Source organism: Zophobas morio, unplaced genomic scaffold (assembly GCF_036711695.1).
Source record: "Zophobas morio isolate AGI-343-1 ecotype UQ-CSIRO unplaced genomic scaffold, CSIRO_AGI_Zmor_V1 ptg000851l, whole genome shotgun sequence".
Classification (NCBI taxonomy): domain Eukaryota; kingdom Metazoa; phylum Arthropoda; class Insecta; order Coleoptera; family Tenebrionidae; genus Zophobas; species Zophobas morio.
The window spans coordinates 53,713-76,515 of NW_026972953.1; the positions used below are offsets into that span (position 1 = coordinate 53,713).

Below are 22,803 nucleotides of genomic sequence, written 5' to 3' on the forward strand. Positions count from 1 at the left end.
TCACGCATATCTTGAGGCAAATAATTGACAATAAGTGTCCCTTCCTCAAATTCACTTGACAGACTTTGCATCATTAACTTAAAAAAAACTAATTATGTTAAAAATTTTAATTTACTTAACAATAATATTTGGAAACATTTTCACAATAGTGCAATTGAAAAAATGTCTGAGACGCTAAAATTTAAAAAAGAGCCAATAAACATGTGACCTACACTCTACTCCCATTTTTTTGTTTTTTAACTTTTTTTAACTTTCGTATCTGCGAGGGGGGGAATTCTGTATTAGTTATATTGTTTTGTTATGCCAGAAAAGAAAGTTTCTAAAAAAGTTAGCTTTTGCGTAAGTTTCCACGTCTAAAGAATATGCTTAAAAGTTTTTTTTTTGTAGCAGTTTTTATTTTCTATTCATGTAAATCCAATTGTTATTATTTAAAACTTTTAACCTAAGCAATTTTGTTTTTTTTAATTTTTAAAATTAAAAAAGAATTAGTGGATTTAGTAATTTATTTATTTACTATATATATTCAGTCTACTTTTTTTTTCTTTATTTATTTTTTCTATAAATATTGAGCTTCAACTTGTGTTTTATCTTTTATAATTTTATCTTGAGAAATTTTGACTAAAGTGAAACTAATTTATTTGATTTAGTCAAATTGTAACATCCATTTGCTGTTGTTATTTATTTACTTTTAATTTCTTTTATTACTATTTAATATATGTAGTGTAAGCATATTATTAATAAAGTATTCTTATATACAAGTATTAGAATTATAACTATTTTTTTAGACCGTAGAAGATGAAGCTTTTCCGCAACATTCTATTAAAACTCTCATCTTTAAATCGCTAAAACGGTTTTTTATTATTATTTATTTAATTGATTTTACTAATTAATTTTTTTTAGTTCTCACGACATGTTTTTGTCTGAGTATCATTCTTCTTCACCTATCGATGAGTTAAGGTTTTATAATTTTAAATTATTCTATAGCAAAATATTTAATAACTAATAAATTATTAGCCAGAAAACGAAGATTTTTGCAAAGATTTTGGGTGAATATCAACATGTAAAAGATAAAATTGTTGCTGATGAAGTTCAAAATGTAGACAATTCTGAAGTTATAGTGGAAAAGCAAAGTATCCTTTTAATAAATATTGTATATTGTTTTATCTTTAACGTTTATTGATTTTGGATACTTATTAGAGCCAAGCGAGTTGGCTGATCTTGATATTAAAGTAGAAGTTGAAGGAAGCTCCAAAAAATTTGACACTGAACCTGAATCTTCATCTTCAAGTCTTGTAAAAGTTATTGATTCTGTAGTATCTGCCCAACCTTTAAAGTGAAGAATTTTTGTTACTTTAGTAATTATATTAATCTTCAATTTTTTGTTAATTATTATAGTATATGAATTAGTTATTGTAATTAATTTAATTATTTTATAAAAGTTTTATAATTTTTAAAGTATTAACTAAAATTATATTAATTTATTAACTTTATTATAATATTATTACTTTAAATGTTCTTATTATTGATAATGAATTTTTTTTACTGTTAGCTAATATAATACAGATTTGGTGCAAGTGTAATATATAAAAATTTTACAAATTATTTACTACATATGTAGTATTAGAGACTTTTTATGTATTACTTTTTATTTTATTTTATATTAATAAAGTTAACAATACTAATTCCAAAAATTTTAATTTTTTGTTAGTTTAATTTTTTAATGAAATTTTTTGAAAAGTTATTATTTACTATAACCTAATTTTTTGTAGATTAATATTATGCATAATGCTAATACTAAAAAAATTAGCATTTTATTTAATTATAATTTTTATTTGTTTGTTTATTTTTTTTCTTGAGATTTATTTTATATTTATTTTTATATTAAATTAAAATTTTATTTTAATATTAACGCTAAAAAATTATTTGTTAATTTTATTTTTTATTTAAAGAATAATAACATTATTTTATATACTTAATTTTAACTTTTACTATTATTAACAAAAAAATTAATTTTTTATTGTTTTATAATTATTATTTGTTAATTTCATTTTTTTGTAAATATTGTTTAATAGATTTATATAGTATAATTTTATTTTAATTTTGTTAAATTAATTTTTTATAGTTTTAGATTTTTATTTATACTATTTTAGATTATATTATCATACTCAAACTATATTTTTATTAGTAAATTTATTGTTTAGAAATTTTTATTATTCTTAATTTATATACTTTAGTAAATAGTAATACTATTAATTTAAAAAATATTTTTTTGGTTTAAAATTTTTATCTGTTAATTTCTTGTTACTTAATTTTTCATTAAACTAGTTTATACATTTTAAATAAATAATAACGATAACACAAAAATAATTAATTTTATAATAATTTAAAAAATATATAACTATTTTTATTGATTTATAATTTTTATATGTTAATTAATTTTGTAAATTTTATAAAACTAATTAACATAAATTATTATTTAATTGAGTTCCAATTTCTTTTGTTAGTTCAATTTTTTATGATTTTTATTTTTTTTATTAAAACTGTATTATATAATATTATTTTACTTAATTTAATCTGTAATAATAACAAAAAAAAGTTTTTTTTCTATTGATTTATAACTTTGTTAATTTCTTGTTTTTGTAAATTCATATTCCTAGTTAATATATAATATTATTAACCAAATTAATTTTTTATTGATTTATTATATTTTTTTATAAGTTTATAATAAAATTAACAAAGAAATCAATTTTTTTATTGATTAATTTTAATTTGTTGATTTTTATAATTTTTAAATTTTGTCAATCTACTTTATATAGTATTACCTTCTATATGTTTAATATATACTAATTAATTTCATTTTGCTTTATTAATTATATTTAATTTAATTTCTATAAAAACTATTTATTTTATACATTTTTATTGATTTATAATTTTTATTTGTTATTTTAATATTTGTTTAAAATTTCATATAACTAATTTATATAATATTTTTTTTTAATACAATATATACTATTTTTAAAGTTAAGGTTTCATCCCCAGTTCTATAGCCATATACTAGATTCGAACTAACTTTTGATTACAAAACAATTTCTTTACCTTTAAGCTGATTCATTATTCCTAATGATTTTCGAAGTGACTTTGAGCTTTAACTCAGTCACTTCTATTTTATTATATGTAAAAGCTTGAAACTTTGATGAATGCTTTCTATTAGATTTTTTTAGTATAAGAAAACCACTATATTACTGATTTATAATTTTTATAGAATATATTTAAAATTTAAGTAATAAATAAGAAGTTACTAAAATACTTTATTTTATAAAAATAATAAAGTAATACAATAAATAGTAAAAAATAAATTAAAGTTAATAGTAATATAAAATAAGCAACAAAAAGTTTTTAACTATTTTGAAAATTTTTTAAAAGATTTTATTTTTTTTGGTTTATAGTTTTTCTTTAATTTTATTTCTTATGGTTTCTGAAATAATGTTAACACTAAAAAATATAATATTTTATTTAAATTATATATATAATAAAAACAGGAAAAATTATTTATTTATTGACTAACTTTCTTTTAAGAAGTAGCAAAATTATTACATTAAGATTTAACTAAAGAATTAAATTTAATTGAAGATTACTCAAAACGGTTTTAACTAGTTTCTAAATATTATTTCTAATAGCAGTAGATTTCAAACTTTTTAGTAATTATAAACTAAATTAAAAAAAAAATTTCAAATATTTTTTGTTATTATGGACCAATGGTGCTAATAAAAAACTTAATATAATTAATAAAAATTATTCTAAATTTTCATTAAATAATGCAAAATTATACACTATAATTTTTTTTCACACGTAAATTTTTTATTTAGAAAAATCAAGTCCAGTGCCGTTGCCACATTCTCTGAAAATAAAGAGCTGGCCACTCGACCACGTGCTGCTCCTTTTACTCCAAAGCCCCAATTTCATCCACATTGGAAACTATATCGCGTACTTTTCTTCTTTGGTTGTTTTATTTAATTTGCTTTTGGGTTTTATAGTGTTTTTTTTAATTATTATTTTTATTATTTTCTTTTGAAAATATATTGGAAATATTTATTATTTTGTTCATTGAAGTTCAATTTTTAAAAAATTATAATTACTTTATAACTTTTTTACAATAACAGAGTTTCCTATAATAAATAAAGTAAAATATCGCAAACTTTTTATAAAGAAATAAAAAAAAATTAAAAATGAGTTCTTCTAAGAAATTTATTATGCCGGATTCTATTCGCAACTAAAAAAAATTTTTATTTAAATTTATTTTTTAGATTTTATATTTTCTATTTATTTTTTTTCCTTGTTATTATTATTATTATTTTAAAATTATAACTAAATTATGTTACAGTCTTGTTTTTTAAAGGATTTTAATTCTATAAATTATTTATTATCATAAAAACTAATTTTTAATTTTTTTTAACTAATTAATTCAAATTTTTTAATTGTTTAATATCTTTTTATTTATACATAAAAATTCTTGAATTTTATATTTTTAAGTTTAAATATTTTTAAGTATTTTTTAGTTTTTTACTATTACTATCTTTATTTTTAAAAAATATTTTGAAATTTTTGTATAGTTCTGTTTTTAGATTTTTGGTATGAAAATTATTTTATAAATATTTTTGGTTTTATTATTCAACTTTTACTTAATATTGTTATTTGCACTTCAATTTTTAAATTTTCTTTGTTTTTTTTTTTTTTCCAGTTTTTTAGAATTTTATTCAAATTGTAAATAAATTTATTTTGATAAATTATTAATATGGAAAGAAATATTAAATAAAAGTTACTTATTCTTATTTTTTAAATTAAATTATTATAAATTCTTTATTTAAAAAAAAATATATTTTGTTTGTACGTTTTTTTTGTTATTTTATTTTTTTAAAGAGAAAGGTTTTTAAAGTTATAATATTTTTTACAGAATTTTTTTTAAGGTATTTTTTCATTACATTTTTTTTATTGATGTTTGACTCATGTATACTGCCAGTCCTTTTTTTAAAGAAATTATATTTATTCTATAAATTTTACTTTTTTAGTTAATTTATTTATTATGAATTTCTTTTTTATTGACTTCATGTATCTTATGCCTTTATTCGTTTTTTCTTTTTTAACTTTGAATTTTTCAAAAGCTTTATTACTTAAAGAGACCCTTTATACTTAACATCATTTGCTCTTATTACTAATAATTAGTTATTTTGTTAAATATTTTAAGGGTTTACTAAATTTCTTATAAAAGATTTATTTTTTTTAATAGTATTTTGTTAATTTTATTTATACGTTTATTTTTATGTCATTTATATTTTAATTGGCTTTTATACTACATTAAAACATTTTAGTTTTTGTTATTTTTTCTAAAAAATTTGTCCTATTTTAATTATTTTGGTATATTTTTATTCAATCTATATAATGAAATTAATTTTTTGTAGTATTTATTCTTATTTAATATTTTCATTATATACAAATACTGCATATAAGTTATTTCATATTTAGTTTATAAAACGTTTAACAATTTTTTAGTTTATAATGTTGTACATTTTATATCCTACTTTTATTGACTTTTATAATATTCATTTTTAAGCATAATAATTTTTTTACACGTTTTATTTTTTTTTAATGACTATTAAATTAGTATTAATTTTTTAAGGAAAAAGAAAATTTTTTTTCTAATTTTTTTTTAAATTGAATATTTTTTTTTAAATAATAAAGTTTTTGTAGGTTTTTACGATTTTAATTATTATGCTTTTTATTTTTATATTTATTGACTTTTTGATTTTAGTTTTTTTTTTAACGAAATATTTTTTTAATAATAAGTTTTTGTATATTTTACGATTTATATTTTGTACTTTTTTTTATTGTTAATTATCTTTTTTGATTGTTTTAAAATTTTTTTCCTTTAAAAAACCTAATAAATTTTTACTAATTTTATGTTATAAAATTTTTTAATAGTTTTTCATTCTTATTTTGTTATTTATCACAAATTCTTTGTTAGTTACTATTTTTTACGTCATAAAATTTTCTTTTACGTTTTATGATTGTTTATTATTTTTATTGCCTTTTCTTTATTTTTATAAAATTTTTTAGCTTTTAAAGAATTCTTTTATATACAATAATTTGGTCTAAATCCTAATTATTATATATTATAGTACTAATAATGTCTATTTAAATTATTTATAAAATTTATTTTTCAAATAATTTTTTATTTTATTAACATAATTTTTATTTCAGTTATTTTTTCATTATTCTTTTTTCTTATAATAGTTTTTATAATGGTTATTTCTTTATTTTCTTTTTTTAATATAAAAATTTTCTTTTACGTTTTATCATATTATTTTTTTCTTCTTTTGTTTTTCTAATTGCCTTTTTTTATTTGTTAAAGTCCTTCTAGCATTTAGTAATATCTAACTAATTTTTAATATAACTGTTTTCATATAAAAATTCATTTTATAAGAAAAATTATTTAATAATAAAAAAGTTTAATATATCAAATAATTATAAATATAAGTTTGTTAGTTTTACTTTTGCATTACAAAATAAATATAATAAATAATAATTATATATTCACAATGTACGATTATGACTTATTCTAATAATTGCTGTTATAAAAAAAGTTTAATATTATAAATAATTATGAATCAAAGTTTAAAAACAAATAAAAGTATTAATATTAATAATGAAATATAGTAATTATTAATGATATTAATATAAATTTTAATATTAATTATAAAGTAGTTTTAAAAATATTAATAACACTAGATAAAATTTATAACAATTATGAATATAAAGAAAAGCTTATAATAATAATAACAAAATATATATTATTAATAAACATATATATTCTTTAATATTAATAAAATATAACCTAAATTTAAATTATAATTATAAATATTTATAGTTATAATTAAATATAGACGAAATTAATTAATAGTATTGAAATATATTTTAATAATATAAATCTTAAAAAAAATATATTTAAAATTTATATACATAATTAATATAAATATTTTTAATGATAGACAAAATCAGTTAATAATATAAAAGCAAATGAAAAAAAAGTATTAAATAATAATAATTAATAAAATATATTTGAATAATAAATTTCAATCTTTATATATTATTAAATTAATAAAAATTTAATTTTAATAAATAAAAGTTATAAATAAAAACTTAATTATTTTCAAAAATAATTAAAGTTAGTTTATTCTTATTATTAATTAAGTAAATGCATACTATATAAGTATAAAAATACACATTTCATGATTTTGTAGACTTCATATTTTTTTTCGGTTGTGAAAATTTTTTTATTGGTTTGGTTTATTTTTTAGGTAATTTCTGGTCACTTAGGTTGGGTCCGCTGTTTAGCGTTTGACCCGACCAACCAATGGTTCTGCACGGGGAGTAACGATAGAACAGTGAAGGTTATTATTTTTGTATCATTAATTATTATTTTAAAAAAGTTTTAGTAAATAAGAATATTTTATTAAATTCACTTTTTTTTTGTTATAAATTTTTTATTTTTAATAGAGAATCTAATAATTTTATTTTTATATGTACAATTATTTTTATATTTAAAAAAAGTTTTAGCTAAATTTACTTAAATAAATTTACATCTTAATTTATTTTTTTAATAGATATTAAATCTTATATATTTCAAAGTTGAAACGAATAGTTTTATATATGTATATTAATTATTAGTTATCAATAAAAATCATAATAAATTGATTCTTTTAAATTTACATCTTAAATTTCTTGGTCGACTTTATTTTTTTTTTCTATTAAAAACAGCAACATAACATTTTTGGATTTTTTACATTTAATTATTTAATATTATTAAAAGTTTTAGTAAAATAAAGTTATTCAGTTCATAATAATTATGTATACTTTTTTAATTAGTAAAAAAAAAAAATAATAATTTCTGTTAATTTTATTTACTTTATTATCAATTTTTACTTATTCTATTACTTATTTCTTTTGGTACATTTTGTTATTAATACCATAAAAAATAATTAATATTGAAATTATCTATTATTGTTACCATTTATTAATCTATTGCAGTTTTTTATTAAAGTTTTTATTTTATTAAAAGTTAAACTCGTGCGAAACTTTATAGTAAATTTCTTATTTTTATTATTGATATTTTTTTTATTATTTATAAAAATAAGAATTATTTTCACTTTATAGTGAATTTATAATTATTTTAATAAATTTTTAACTTTTATTGTTATTATTTTTTAAGGTTTACTTTATTATTATTATTATTATTGATATTATTATTTTATAAAATAAAAATTATAATGACTTTATATTGAATTTTTTATTATAATACATTTAACTTTTATTATTATTTTTCGAAGTTTTTTAACTATTATCGTTATTATTATTTTATTATTAATTAGCTTTTTTTTATAATTAAATAAAATATTTTTAGTAACTCTATGTTTTCTTAATTATTATATAACTTTTTATATTATTATACCATATTATTAAGAAATTTATATATTTTTATAATATAACATTTCTAGTAAACTAAAATTCTTTTTATTATTTTACTATTAATATTTATAAGAAATATATTTGATATTTATATTTCTTTCAGTATTTAAATATATTTATTTTAACTTTTACTTATTTTATTAAGTACAGATATTCTTCTTGTGCTCAAGTTTTTTAAAATATATAATCTTTATGTTAATATTTTACTTATTTATTATTATGACTAATTATTTTTAGAATTTTAGTATTTATCTAGTACTACTATTTTTTATTAGTATTAACCATTTTTGATATTTTATTAATCATAACTTTACTATAATTTATATAATATAAATTTTTTTAGTATTAATTTTATTATAATCATTTTAAAATATTGCAAGTTTTTTATTAAAGTCCAACTTATTGTGATAAATTTTTATTAAAAATATATAAATTTATAATACTAATAGTTTTATTATTATATTTTTAAATATAACTCATTAACTTTATTAGTCTTATAAAAAAATTTTATATTATATTAATTTTTTTTATTATTATAAATATTGTGGATTTTATAATAAAATTTTGCTTATTATTATTTATTTTATAAAAAAATCTAATTTGTTTAGTATTAAATATACATTTTATTATTATTTTAAAATATCGTGAATTATATAATAAAATATAACTAATTATTATTAATTGTATATGAAAAGTATAAATATATTTATTACTTAATATTTTCTTTGATGTTATTTGTAAATATTGTAAATTTTATAATAAAATTTATCATGATTATTATTATTTAACTACTTATTATTAACTATTATTATTGTTATTATTATTATATTGAAGTTATTATTTCTATGTTTATTCGTTTTTAATGTTATTTCTTCCACTATTGATATGGGACTTGGCCTCCGGGACTCTAAAGCTGTCCCTTACGGGACACATCTCGCACGTGCGCGGCTTGGCGGTTAGTGACAGGCATCCCTACATGTTTTCTGCTGGGGAAGACAAACAGGTAATAATAATAATAAATAGTTATAAAGAAAGTCGTATTCTTACTTTACGTAAATGATATTATTTACAAAAATAAAGATTAATAATTATACATATAATACTAATAGTAGTAATTATTTTACTAATAATACAATGAAGATAGGACAATGATAATAAAACAAATAATAGTTATAAGGAAAGTCGTACCACTTTTTTACGTTAAATATTAACTAAAATAATACTATAAATAAACAATATAATAGTAGTAATAATAATTATTATATTGATAATATTGCTAATAAATATATAATGAATAATAATAACAACAAAAAGAACATTAATAATTAATTTTTTATCACGTGTAGGTCAAATGTTGGGACCTTGAGTGTAATAAAGTTATACGACACTATCACGGTCACCTGCTCGCTGTGTACGACGTTTGCATCCATCCTACCCTCAATATAATAGTGACGGCCTCTCGTGATGCCACTTGCAGGGTAAGAGGGCTTTTTTATTGGGAGATAAACTATTTTACTTTATGATTGACTGCAGGTTTGGGATATGAGAACGAAGGCCTGCGTCCACGTGCTTACAGGGCATAACGGTGTCTTGAATTTTTTACTATTAATTTTTTATTTCTGATTATATTTTTAGTATTTTCATTATTTTTTTATGAAATTTATTAGATGCTGTTTTAAAAGTTGAGGTTCAAGCTGTGAATCCACAAGTAATTACGGGCAGCATGGATAGCACCGTGAAGTTTTGGGATCTCGCTATGGGAAAGTAACTGTCATTATTGTTATTATTATTCACTATTATTACTGTATAATTTCTTTAGGGCTATAACTACGCTGACCAATCATAAGAAGTCTGTAAGAGCTCTCCAATTGCACCCATCCGAGTAAGAATTTTAGTATTTTTTTGTTATAATATGAATTTTATTATTATTTTTTATTTTTAAAAAACTTTGGAATTTCTTTATTATTTTTAATTTTTTTTAAAAAAGATTTACTTTTTTGTCCGGCTCAGCCGATAATATAAAGAAGTGGAAGTTTCCACGTGGAGATTTTCTTATGAATATGGACAAAAGCAACAGTATAGTCAACACGCTTTCTATCAACGACGACAACGTCCTTGTGGCCGGAGGTTGTCACATGGAGACTTCCATTTTATCCAATCAGACGTTCTTTGCCTAGCTGATAATGGCTTCATGCATTTTTATGACTATAAAACTGGTTATAAATTTCAAGAGTTCCGCACCCCGCCGCAGTCCGGCTCGTTGGAGAGCGAAGCGGGCATATACGCCGTATATTATTATTGTTATTATTATTATTATTTGGTTGTATTTCTCATTTTTTTTCAACCCTTATATGCAAAAGTAAAAGAAGTCAACTTTTATTAAAATTTTTCATGCGCGAGTTTTATATGTAAAATATTTACTAATTTCTATTATTAATTTATAATCTTTAAACTTTTATTTATTGAATAATATTTATTTATTATAATTTTATTGGCTATATATTTTTTTTATTGTTTTCATTGGTTTACTTTTGCTCTACTTTTATAAATTTTATAATTGAAAAATACTTTATTGACTTTTTATGTTTATCTTTTAATGAAAAAATTTTTAAATATGATTTTTTTCCCTTCATAAAATATTATGAAAATATGTATATATTTATCAGTGAAACTTAACTAATTTTTAGGTTCACTTTTTTTAAGTCAATTCGATTGGCTTATATTTACATAATTTTATAGATACGTTAATTTTCTAGCATACTTTTAGTATTAATTTCATTGGCTAAAAAATTTAATTTGCTTTTCTTAATGAATGTTTGTTAAAAAAATAATGAAAGTGTATTTTAATAGTAAATAAGGATTTTAATCATAATAATATAATATTAACGTTTTTCTAATTATTTTTATACCTATTTGACTTCGTATACGCTTTTTTTAGTGAAAAACATTTTATGAACGCTTATAAATTGGAATATTAAAATTTTTTTTTGATGAATAAATTTTTACAACTTCCGGCTTTAATTTTTTATTTTTTTTAACTTTCATGTATTATTGGTTTAAATTTTCGTTGTTTTATATTTGTTTAATTTTGTATTTATTTTTGTTTCGAATCTTATTGATTTTTATAATTTTCATCTATAAATTTATATAACAAAATTTAAAAGTTTTCTTTATTTCTAATGACAGTTTTTTAACCTCTTGGCTTTTATCTATTATTATTTGTAAAAATATCACGTTTTTTTTCTCAATATATATACAAAAAATGTTTTCTTTATTTTTTATGAGTTAATTGATATTTGTTTCTTTATCTCTTTTATATTAGAGGTTAAACTATATATATGGTTTTTTTTAATTTTGCTTAACTTTTTATAATTATTAAATATAATATTTTTAATCTTATAATATATTTTACTGATTATAATATTTTTGAATAACATGTTTTTTTATGAAAAAAAAAAAAAGTTTTGAGTTGATATTTCCTAGATCGCTAATATTTATAGCCGTAGTTTTCTTTTAAATATTCTTGGTTTAACTTATCTATCTTTTTTTATTTAATTATTGACTTGATTTAATTTTATGGCTTTTTTTTAATGGAGTTTACTTATTTTTTTACTACAACTTATGCTTTTTTTTAATCACTATTGGTTTATATTTTATTCCCTGAAGTTTTAAGTTCCTTTTTTAAATGGAAAAGTTTATTAATTTTCTTTATAATTTTTGTTTTTTTCTTTTTGGGATATATAATATTTAATATTATGTTTATATTGTATTCGCTAAAATTTTATGTTTTTTATATTTTAAAGTTTATTATTTTTCACTACAAGTTTTTTTTTTTGCTTTTATTTTGGAATATATATATTTTTCTTCTTATTTTATATTTCGTTTACAATATTATATTACATTATTAATGAAAAAGTTTTCTAGCATTTTTTTAATACAACTTTTCTTTTTTTTTTTTTTTTGTAATATATAATTTTTGTATTATTAGTTTATATTTTATTCGTTTAAAATTTTGTTCCTTTTTTTATCAATTTATCTTTCCTTAATGATTTAGTTAATAATTTTGGCTAAATTTTTATTTTATATTCCCTAAAAATTTTAAGCCTTTTTTTAATGAAAAAATTTATTTTTTAGTTTACGTTTACTTTTCTTTTTTCTTAATATAATTGGTCTATATTTAAGTTTATTTTCTTAGTGAAGCAATTTATATAATTTTATTGATTTTTATTTATGAAACCTAAATTTCTCAATATTCTTGGCTGAGGTTTAATAATATTTATTACTGATAATTTCATTTTCTTTTTTTTTTATATAATTTATTATTTAAAAAATATATAATCTTTAATATTTTTCTCTTGCATATTTATTGGTTTATTTTTTTTATTAATTTTTTTATTGGATTAAATTTTTATGCTCTCCTTTAATGATATTTTTTTACAACTTTGGCATGAAAATTTTTTTAATATACTGAAAAAATTTATTGTAAATATTTAATAAAATTTTAAATTCGTTATTTTTTATTTTTTTCAATATTGGTTTTCTGTTAGCTTTATAACGGGTATATAAATTTTTTTTAAATCAAATATTTTTATGTAGATTATTATAACCTATAAATGTATTATTACAATTATACTATTGTAATATATATAGTAGTATGTTGTAACATTTTTTAATTTTTTTAAATTTTATAAATATAAGGCAACACTTCATATTATCATTTAAAAATTATTTTTCTTTAAAGTTTTAAAAACTTTTAAAATGGTTTATTTTTATTATTTATATATTTATAATAATAATACTTATACTTATAATGATAATAATAGTTGTCTTTTGATCAATCGGGCTCTCGTCTTGTTACTTGTGAAGCGGACAAAACGATCAAAATGTACAAAGAAGATGATAATTCGGTACTATATAATCTATTTTTGTTATTATGTGATTAGTTTGTTTCAATTAACTCAATTCTGCACCAGACGGAACAAACCCATCCAATTCATTGGAAGCCGCAACTAAAACGTGAACGATATTGAAAATCTCGAAATTGGGCGATTTAATAAAGTGTTGAGTTAAATTATTTTAAAAGGAAATAAATAAAAGAATATTTAATAAAGTTAATGTCCTTTTTCTTTCATTTTAGTTAATCTTTTATAATTAAAGTTAAGTTTAATATATATTTTACTTAAATTTACTTGTCAGTTGCATAACATTTATTATGCACAAAGTTAAGCCAATAATTTATTTTATTATTATTTTCAAAAGGTGTTAATTAGGCCACTTATTTCCTAGATGGTCTTTCTTTTTATATGTATTGTCCCATATCCAAACTTTGTCCGCTTTGCTGTATGGTTTTGCGGGAATATCGTAGGGAATCTGATTATAATAATATCAATGATACTAATTACTAATATAATAAATAATTAAAAGTAAATAACCGGTAAATTAGTTAAATTATTCTCCTGTAAATTCTGTTGGAAGAACGACTATAATAAAAGTAAATAGGATAATTGAGCAACAATATAAAAGTTTGTTAAAATTCTATTGACTTTCTCAGGATTATCTGCGTGGTGAAAAAGGACGCCAATTTCATAAGAGCGTATTATAAATTCATTTTGTTTATTGAAGCACCCCCTTCATTATTGTTAGTATAAAAATTACTATTGCATTTTTTTTATTTTTATTAACCAAGCTGATTTAGAAAGATTAGCGCTGGTTAAAATAACCCAAGAGATATGTTTTCCAGCTTCAAAGAACTTCATGTACGTCTAATTTAAAGATTGTTTACCACAGAAACTTATAAATTTTGTAATAAAAAGAATATAAAGTCCATTTTCTATAGCCGTACTTTAATATGAGGAAGAACTTTGTTTCTTCCAGAAACTTCTGCATTCCACGAGCAAAAGTATTTATATAAATAACGCTGTCTCATCTCATTTTTCCTACAGAATTATATATATATTTATAAAATTTTATTAGAAAACTTAAATATCGATATAGATATTAAAACCCGACCATGAATAAGGAAGGCTCCCCCCAGAGGCATAACCGCAGTTGCTATAAACAAGTATGTGTATTAAGTAAAACTTCTAATGAAATAATAAAAAGTCTAATAAATAAATCAATTATTTTTTTTCTTGAATTGTTTTAATATAAAATTTTAGAATTTTTTTATCCTTTTATATTTAATTTTATTTTCTATTTATTTTTTTTAACTTTTAAAATTTTTTATTTTAATTTATATAATATTATTTTCATATTTATATAATTAATTTTGAATTTTTGTTTTTTAAATTTTTATAAATTATAAAAAATAATTTTTTAATTTTTTTTTCTTTTAAGTTTTTTTTAATTATCTTAAACATAAAGAATAATAACTTTGAAAGGCGTTAAATTGTAATATTAGAACTTTGTTTATGCTGAATAAAAGTTAGAAATTTGTAAAAGAAATGATTGAAGTTTTGCTTATACAGCTAGACTCCTTTTAAATCGGGTAACCTTTTATTTATGTGCAACGAGTTTTAAGATAACTTTCAATAAATTAAAAAATATTTTGATAAATATCGACTTAATGGGTCTACATTACTCCCATAAGGGTAAAAAGCAATAGTTTAAAGCTATTTATTAATATTACTTGGCAATTTTTCGATTAACCTTTTACTTTAAACAATATTAATTAATAATTATAGCGAATACCAATTTTCTTCGAGCAGTTTAAGAGCTAATATAACTTTTTAAAAATGAATTACAGAAATCAGAAATTTATTATTAAGTGTCTCCTTTAAAAATGCACTTATAAAATTCTTCTGCGTAATTTTAATATTTTTTAATACCTTTAAATTGCATTACTATTACAATAATAAAATATAAATTTATTTAAATTTAATTTTCTAAATTAACCTTCCCATATTTGCACTTTTCTGCTTAATTTTTTATTTTTTATTACTTTAGTTAATAAATAGATGATATCTCAAATGGTGACAAGTATGCTTTTTTTTTAATTTTTATATTGTTGGAGGGTTGTTTGAGGTAATTTAAACCATTTAATGTTATTCTACCAAATTAATTATATAATTTTTTTTTACATATAAGAAACTAATTGTTTATAGTTCTTAACACAATTGAGATTATTTTTTTTATTAAAAACTTTTCTACAATTCGAAATTTTTTCTCAAAATGATCTCTTTTTAAATAATTTTCTGTACCAAATTCTAAAAAGTACTGAATAATAGTATTTTATATTTTTTTTAAGAAAAAATCGGAATCTTCTTAAATCATATAGCCCTTTAATTATTCAAGCTTAATTTTTTTAAATTTTTTTTTTAGTTCTGAATACAGAATTTAAAATGTTTTAATAATAAGACTTCATAAAAGTACAATCGAAAAAATCTATTTTTTTTTTTAACATATTTAATTTTTGAAATCCAAATTTTTTAATAAACTGTATGCGAGCTCAATTTTCAATCTTTACTTTATCAGATTTAGTTTATATAATAAATTTTCTACAAAATTGGTCCTACTTGAGCTGCATATTAAATGCAGTGTGCCAGTTTATTTATCATTTGGTCACTTTTAAAAATTTTTTCTAAAATAAAGTTGCGTTCATTTAATTAAGTTTACCGTTATATAAATCTTTTTTTTATAAAAAGTTGTGGAAAAAAAAACTTTTTTAAAGCTTAATTACTAGCAAAAGTTTAAATTCACTTAACTTCATATTATTTTGAATACAATTTACTTATAATTATAGTAATTATAAAAAATAATAAAATTATATATAATTTTACAAACCTTTCCCGAACATTCTCGACAGTAGGAAAAATAATTTTTAAATCGATATTGTCATTGGCTCCTGCACAAATAAGTTTTCATAACTTTCTATACAATAGCAAAGCGCATTGTTTACTGGATAAAGTTGTAACATTTACGTAATTACTACAAGATGATCGACCAATTTTTTTATACAATATTTTAAAAATCGGAACAATAAAAATAGTAATAAAGTGTTCATTAAATTTTAGGAAGTTAATACAAACTAAAATATTTTATTATTGAATTAAAAAAGTTTAAAACATAAATATTAATAAAGTAGGAATATTTTTGTAAATGTTATTTATATTAAACTTATATAATATATGTCATTATTTATAAAAAAGTTATGTATTTACTACTACCATTATTTTTATAACTGTTAGTTCTATTAGATTTATTACTGTTTAACAATAAAGTTATATATTTTATTTTAGTAACTATTTTTAATAACTGTCATTTTTATAAATATAAATATAGTACAAATATTTTATTGTTATTTTAAACATATATTTATAATGTATTATTATTTTATAAAAAAGTTATAAATTTATTATTAATATTATTTTTATGACGTTTATTTTTATTTATTTATTTATATTTAAAATATATTATTACATAAAAAGGTTATATATTCAATAATTGTTATTATTGCAAGTATCGCTTTTACTAAATATATATTATATAATATATTATTATTTTATAGAAAAATTATATATATAATAATAATTATTTTTTACAACTATTAATTTTATTATATTTATATTAATAAAATATTATTTATAGAAAAAGTTATATATTTTATAATATATTTAATCATTATTAACTATTATTTTTATTAAAATTATTATTATATAATATATTCCTTTATAAAAAAAGTTCTTATTTTATATTTACTATTATTTACGACAATTATTATTATTTTTATATTATATGATATAATATTATTATATAAAGGAGTTATATATTTTATAATTATTATTTACAGCTAATATATTCTTTATATATTATTAAAAAATATTATTTTATAACAAAGTTATATAAATTATAATAATTATTATTAATGACTGTTATATTTATTATATTTAATTTATTTAATAAATACTTTATAAAAAAGTTATATATTCTAAAATTATTTTATTTTTATTACTATATATAATGATATAATATTTTTTAAAACTTCTTTATTGTTACTTCTACTTATTATTTATATTACTTTTATTATTTATTATTTATTTATTACTTTCATTAAAATAATAATCTAAAAATATTTAAAATAATAGAACCAATAACAAACCTTCTAAACTTTTCTTAAATTCCTCCAATAGCCAACGTTCTTGTACGGACCCCAAACTTGAAAACTTTTAAATATTTATTATTTATAAAATAATATATACTTTTAATAGTTTTTTGCAAGATAAAATTTTTTTCAAAGCAAAAGTAAAAGTAATTATAAAAAAAATTTATTATTTTATAATATATTTTTATAACTAAATAAAAAGTATATAAACAAATTTATAACGTTAAATTATAAACTTCTAATAATATAAATAAAATGATCTTTATTTTTTAATATTTCGATATTTAAAAAATAATGATAAACTTGTATTAGTGACAAGAAATTTTCATTGTGTATACTTTATTATTACTAATAGTGGTGGTATTGTTATTTTATAATTATTTAATATTATTATTTTTATCGGTTATTATTTATATTATTGTTTATAAACTTTTATGAATGACTATTATTTTTTAATATTTCACTATTTAAATAAAAATAAATAAACTTGAATCAGTAACGATAAATATTAATTTTGTAAATTAATTATTATTAATAGTAGTATTATTATGTTAATAATTATTATCAAATATATTATTATTAATTATTATTTATTCTTACTTGCTATTAATATTCTTAAACTTTTAGGAATATAAATAAATTTAATGTTAACTTTTTTTTTGATATATCAATATAAATAAAAAATAAATAAACTTGTGCAGTAAAGGGAAATACTTATGTATTTTTAATTATAAATTATACTTTCATTATAATTATTTTTATTTTTCTAAAAAATTGTTGATTTTTTAATGTTATTTATATATAAAAAAAAATTTATTTTACAATTTATTAACATATTTTAAATTTTATACAAAAAATTATTATTTTCAAGTGGTATTTTTATTTCTGAAAATTAGAATTAAAAATTATTATTATTAATTATTGTTCATTCTTATTTATTATTATTGATATTATTATTACTATTATTACTATATTTATTAATATTACCAACAAAATGACACGGCCACTTAAAACTTTTTAATAAGCTGGTCGGGTCTAAAAATATTTTTCTATATTTCCTTAGTATTTTTATTAATACAAAAATATTACTTATATATATTTTTATATATCATCTTTTATTGAGTAAAACTATTTTTCTTTACTTTTCATGTAAAAAAATTTACTACCTTTTTTTAAATAAGATCTAATAAATTCGTGAATAAATAGTATTAATTTTATTATTTTTATCTATAAAAGCATTAAATAAAAATTATAATAAAAGGCACTTGAAAGTAAAGAGAAGGCGAATCCATTTCCGTTTGGGGCAAACTATTCAGTAGATACCTTGCTTTCATGTGGCCCCAATGTTTGGCTTCCGAACTGGTAAACTTTCCGGGGACGCTTGCAATTAAGTGGACCTTGAAAAAAATAATCATGAATATTTATGGCAGCAAAAAAATTTCCTCAACATTTTATGTTTCATTATTAATTTTGCTTTATTTTGAAAAAACTATAAATTTTCTAGTGAAGAATTTTATATAATAAATTTTATCCATTAAAAATTGTGCTAACCCAACATTTATGTTTGCTTTGTATATAATTATATATTTGAAACTTACAAAAAAAAACTCATTTTTTTTAACTGCAAAAAAGTAAACTTAACAAATTTTGTCTCATTATTATTTATGCTTAACTTTATAAAAGATATTAATTTCTATAATACTATATAATAATAGTAAAATTTCATCCAGCATAAAGTGTGGTGACTCAACGTTATTGCAAGGTGTATATTAAAAAATGTAAACCTTTCCGCAAAAAAAAAAATACATTATTTTCCTTGACAGCCAAAGGAAATTTAACCAACATTTTATATTCCATCATTAATTATGCTTTACTTTATAAAAGCTATAATATATTCTAGTGAAGAATAATATATAATAAAAAAATGTGATACCCAACATTATTCATTGCAAATAAAAAGTACATAAAATAATATTTACAGCAAATTTTTTATTGCAACTATAATAAATATTATGAAGATAAATTTTATTTTATTTTTTACTTTTTTAATCTAAATATTAAAAAATTCATTTTTTTTTTTCATTGAAAAGTTTTACAAACTTCATAAAATTTTTATATTATTTTTAAAAGTTTTCAACAGTTTTATATTAATTTCATAGCAAGCATTCAAAATTTATAACTAATTTTATTATACACACTTTTTAAGTTATTTATTCGTATTCTTAAAATATTTTTTTAATTTTTAATAATAAACATTCAAACTTTATAAAAAAATTCTTTTTTTATTCCTTTAAAACTATAAATAAATTTATAGTTTCTTTTATTAAAAAAAGATTATAATATTATAACAGTCTATCATAAATTTCCAAACTTTACGATATTTTTTTAACTTCTAAGAAAAATTATTTAACTATATTTAAAATCTTTATGAAATATATTTTTTTATACTAAATTTTTATATGAAACTTAAAAAATTTATAAGAACAAAAAAATATAACTTTGAAAATTTTATAAATATTAATAAAAACTGGACATTCGTAGAAGAAAAGTCGTATTTTTTTAATTTTTCGCATAATTCTGACAAATCGGCTCCATAAGCTTCCAAATATCTAATAAATCGAACATTTTCTAATTAAGCGTGGCTAATAACTATAATGCCACCAAATTCTATTATCACAAAATGTGCCAGTTTATAGTGTAATAAAAAATTTGTATAAAACTGTAGCAGATAAAACAAAGAAGTAGAAAATTAGGTTTATAATAAGAGAAAAGTTCTTTGCTTGGTCCAGAGTAATTGTTGTATATATTTTACGCATTTTGATTTGTTATAAAAGAAAGAAAAATAATGAAGGTTATCAAAAGAATAAAAAGTTCATAAAAAATAATAATTTAGACAAAAATTAAATATTAAAAAAAAATTATTATAAAATTATTATTAATTATTATATATTACTATTTGTTATAATATTTTATTATTTATTATTATTAAATTGCTAATACCTGTTATCATTATTTATTTATTATTTATTACTAGATTATAATTATATAACTCATACTTATATTATTATTATTTATTATTATTATACTTTAAATATTTATTATTACACCAATTATTATCATTATATAATTTTAAATTCTATTAGATATAATGATTATCCTAATTATTATTACATTATTATTTATTATTATAATGATTACTGTTATTTAGTAATATATAATTTTTATTGCTACTATTTATTATTATTGTTTTTTATTATATTGATTATTATATTAAAATATAATTATTAAAATATAGCTAATTTATATCATTCTACTAATCATTATTAGTAATGCGATAAATGTATAAAACTACATATTATTTTATTGTTTATACTTAATATTATGATATACCCAATATTTATTTTTGTACTAAATATTATTATACTAATTATCATTATTTCATTGCGAGTATTTATTTAAATACTAAATATTCTATTTATTATTATACTGAATATTATTCTTATATAACTAATATTACTTATTAATTATTATACTGATTATTATTACATAACTAACATAATATAAAAATAAAATCACTATTATCATTTATACCAATTTTTATTATTTTATTATTACTGATATATATTATTAGCCATAATATTATATTATTACACTAAATGTTATTATTTTATAATCATTTTATACAATATTTATTATTATAATAATTATTATTTTATACTAACAACTATTATTATAAGGAAATTTTTATCAGTATACTAATTATTCTTGTTCAGATTATTATTATTACTATACTAAATTTACTATTATTTATTAATATCATTGTTCTTATAATTATTTATTACTAATCAATATCATACTTATATTTATTAATTTACGTAATATTATTATATATTACTAAAACCTATTGATTTACTTGCTATTATTAATATCTTATCACCAATAATTACTATTATACTAATTTTTATTATATTGCTAAAATTCATTAATTTACTTGTTAGTGTTATTACCTCAACAAATCTTCCTCAAAACTAGAAGATTTTTGAACTTTACTATTTTTTTTATAAGGGAAATGCGGGCTCATCCAAATGCCTTGAGTTTTATAACTAAAAGTAAAAATTATTATGAAAAAAAAAGTTAATATATAACTTTTTTGGAAAAAACATATTAAAAAATAATAATATGTTATAATAATATTTAGTACAAAAAAGTTTTTTTTATAAAAATAACATTAATTTTAAATTATTTTCATATATACTTTATTAAAAAAAAATCACTATATAAAAAAAATTTGTTTATAAACTTTTATAATATTTTTTTTTTCTAAATATAAAAAGGTATTAGTAATAAATATTTCTAAATATTTTTTAATAAAAAATTTTGTTTTATATTGTTTTTCTTTTAATGAAAAGTATTATTACTTTTATATTATTTATATTTTTTTATGAAATATCGCAACTAAATAAAAATTTTTGCAAAAAAAATATTATTTCTGATAAAAGAAATTAATAACTTCATATTATTTTTGTAGTATTCATCATTAATTTATAAATAATTACTAAATAAAAAAAATTTTTATTTGAAAGTTTTTCATTTAATATAAAAAAGAATTATTACTTTATATTATTAGAATATATTTATAATGAAATATTTTTTCGACATAAATAAAAAAAACCTTAAAAAAATTATGTAAAAAAAAAAAATTTTTTTTATTCAAAGAAATTATTAACTTTATAATAATTTTATATTATTTATTAAGAATTTATAAATAATTACTAAATGAAAAATTTTGTTTAAAAGTTTTTTTATAAAATCTTTTCATTAAATATAACTAAATAAAAAGTTATGTTAATAACCATCTTTTAATAGAAAATTTATATATTTATATTATTTTTATATTAATTATTAAGAATATATATATAATAACTAGGAAAATTTTGTTTAAAAAGTATTTCTTCTAATGAATATATTTTTTTAATGAAATATTTTCATTAATAGTAATAACAAAAAAATTTTAGTAACGAAAAAGAATTTTTACTTTTATATTATTTGTGTATTTCTTATAAAATATTTTAATAATAAATAATAAATAAATCAAAAATTTTTCACGAAAATATTTTTATAGTGAAATAAATATTATTACCTTTTTATTAATATAATTATTTAATGAATATTTTCATTATTAT

At 17.2% G+C, this 22,803-nt stretch overlaps 3 protein-coding genes across 3 annotated transcripts; 2 read left to right on the forward strand and 1 right to left on the reverse strand.

Moving 5' to 3' along the window:
• Window positions 1–266: 266 nt before the first annotated feature.
• LOC135122074 (pleiotropic regulator 1-like) lies at window positions 267–7,490 on the forward strand. Its single transcript, XM_064046316.1, has 7 exons — window positions 267–339; window positions 786–850; window positions 901–957; window positions 1,015–1,130; window positions 1,198–1,333; window positions 3,867–3,984; window positions 7,353–7,490. Exons 1-7 carry the CDS (start codon window positions 301–303, stop codon window positions 7,488–7,490), a joined length of 669 nt encoding a protein of 222 aa, XP_063902386.1. The 5' UTR covers window positions 267–300.
• A 1,892-nt stretch (window positions 7,491–9,382) lies between these two features.
• On the forward strand, window positions 9,383–13,583 carry LOC135122075 (uncharacterized). The gene is made up of 9 exons (XM_064046317.1): window positions 9,383–9,523; window positions 9,867–9,998; window positions 10,054–10,105; window positions 10,188–10,284; window positions 10,340–10,402; window positions 10,508–10,647; window positions 10,698–10,807; window positions 13,344–13,427; window positions 13,494–13,583. Exons 1-9 carry the CDS (start codon window positions 9,383–9,385, stop codon window positions 13,548–13,550), a joined length of 876 nt encoding a protein of 291 aa, XP_063902387.1. The 3' UTR covers window positions 13,551–13,583.
• Window positions 13,584–13,782: 199 nt separating this feature from the next.
• Window positions 13,783–19,503, reverse strand: LOC135122076 (tyrosyl-DNA phosphodiesterase 1-like). The gene is made up of 10 exons (XM_064046318.1): window positions 19,427–19,503; window positions 18,886–19,017; window positions 17,618–17,681; window positions 16,303–16,363; window positions 14,530–14,571; window positions 14,363–14,456; window positions 14,203–14,282; window positions 14,064–14,148; window positions 13,953–14,000; window positions 13,783–13,890 (listed from the first exon to the last, which is right to left on the reverse strand). Exons 1-10 carry the CDS (start codon window positions 19,478–19,480, stop codon window positions 13,783–13,785), a joined length of 768 nt encoding a protein of 255 aa, XP_063902388.1. The 5' UTR covers window positions 19,481–19,503.
• Window positions 19,504–22,803: the final 3,300 nt, after the last annotated feature.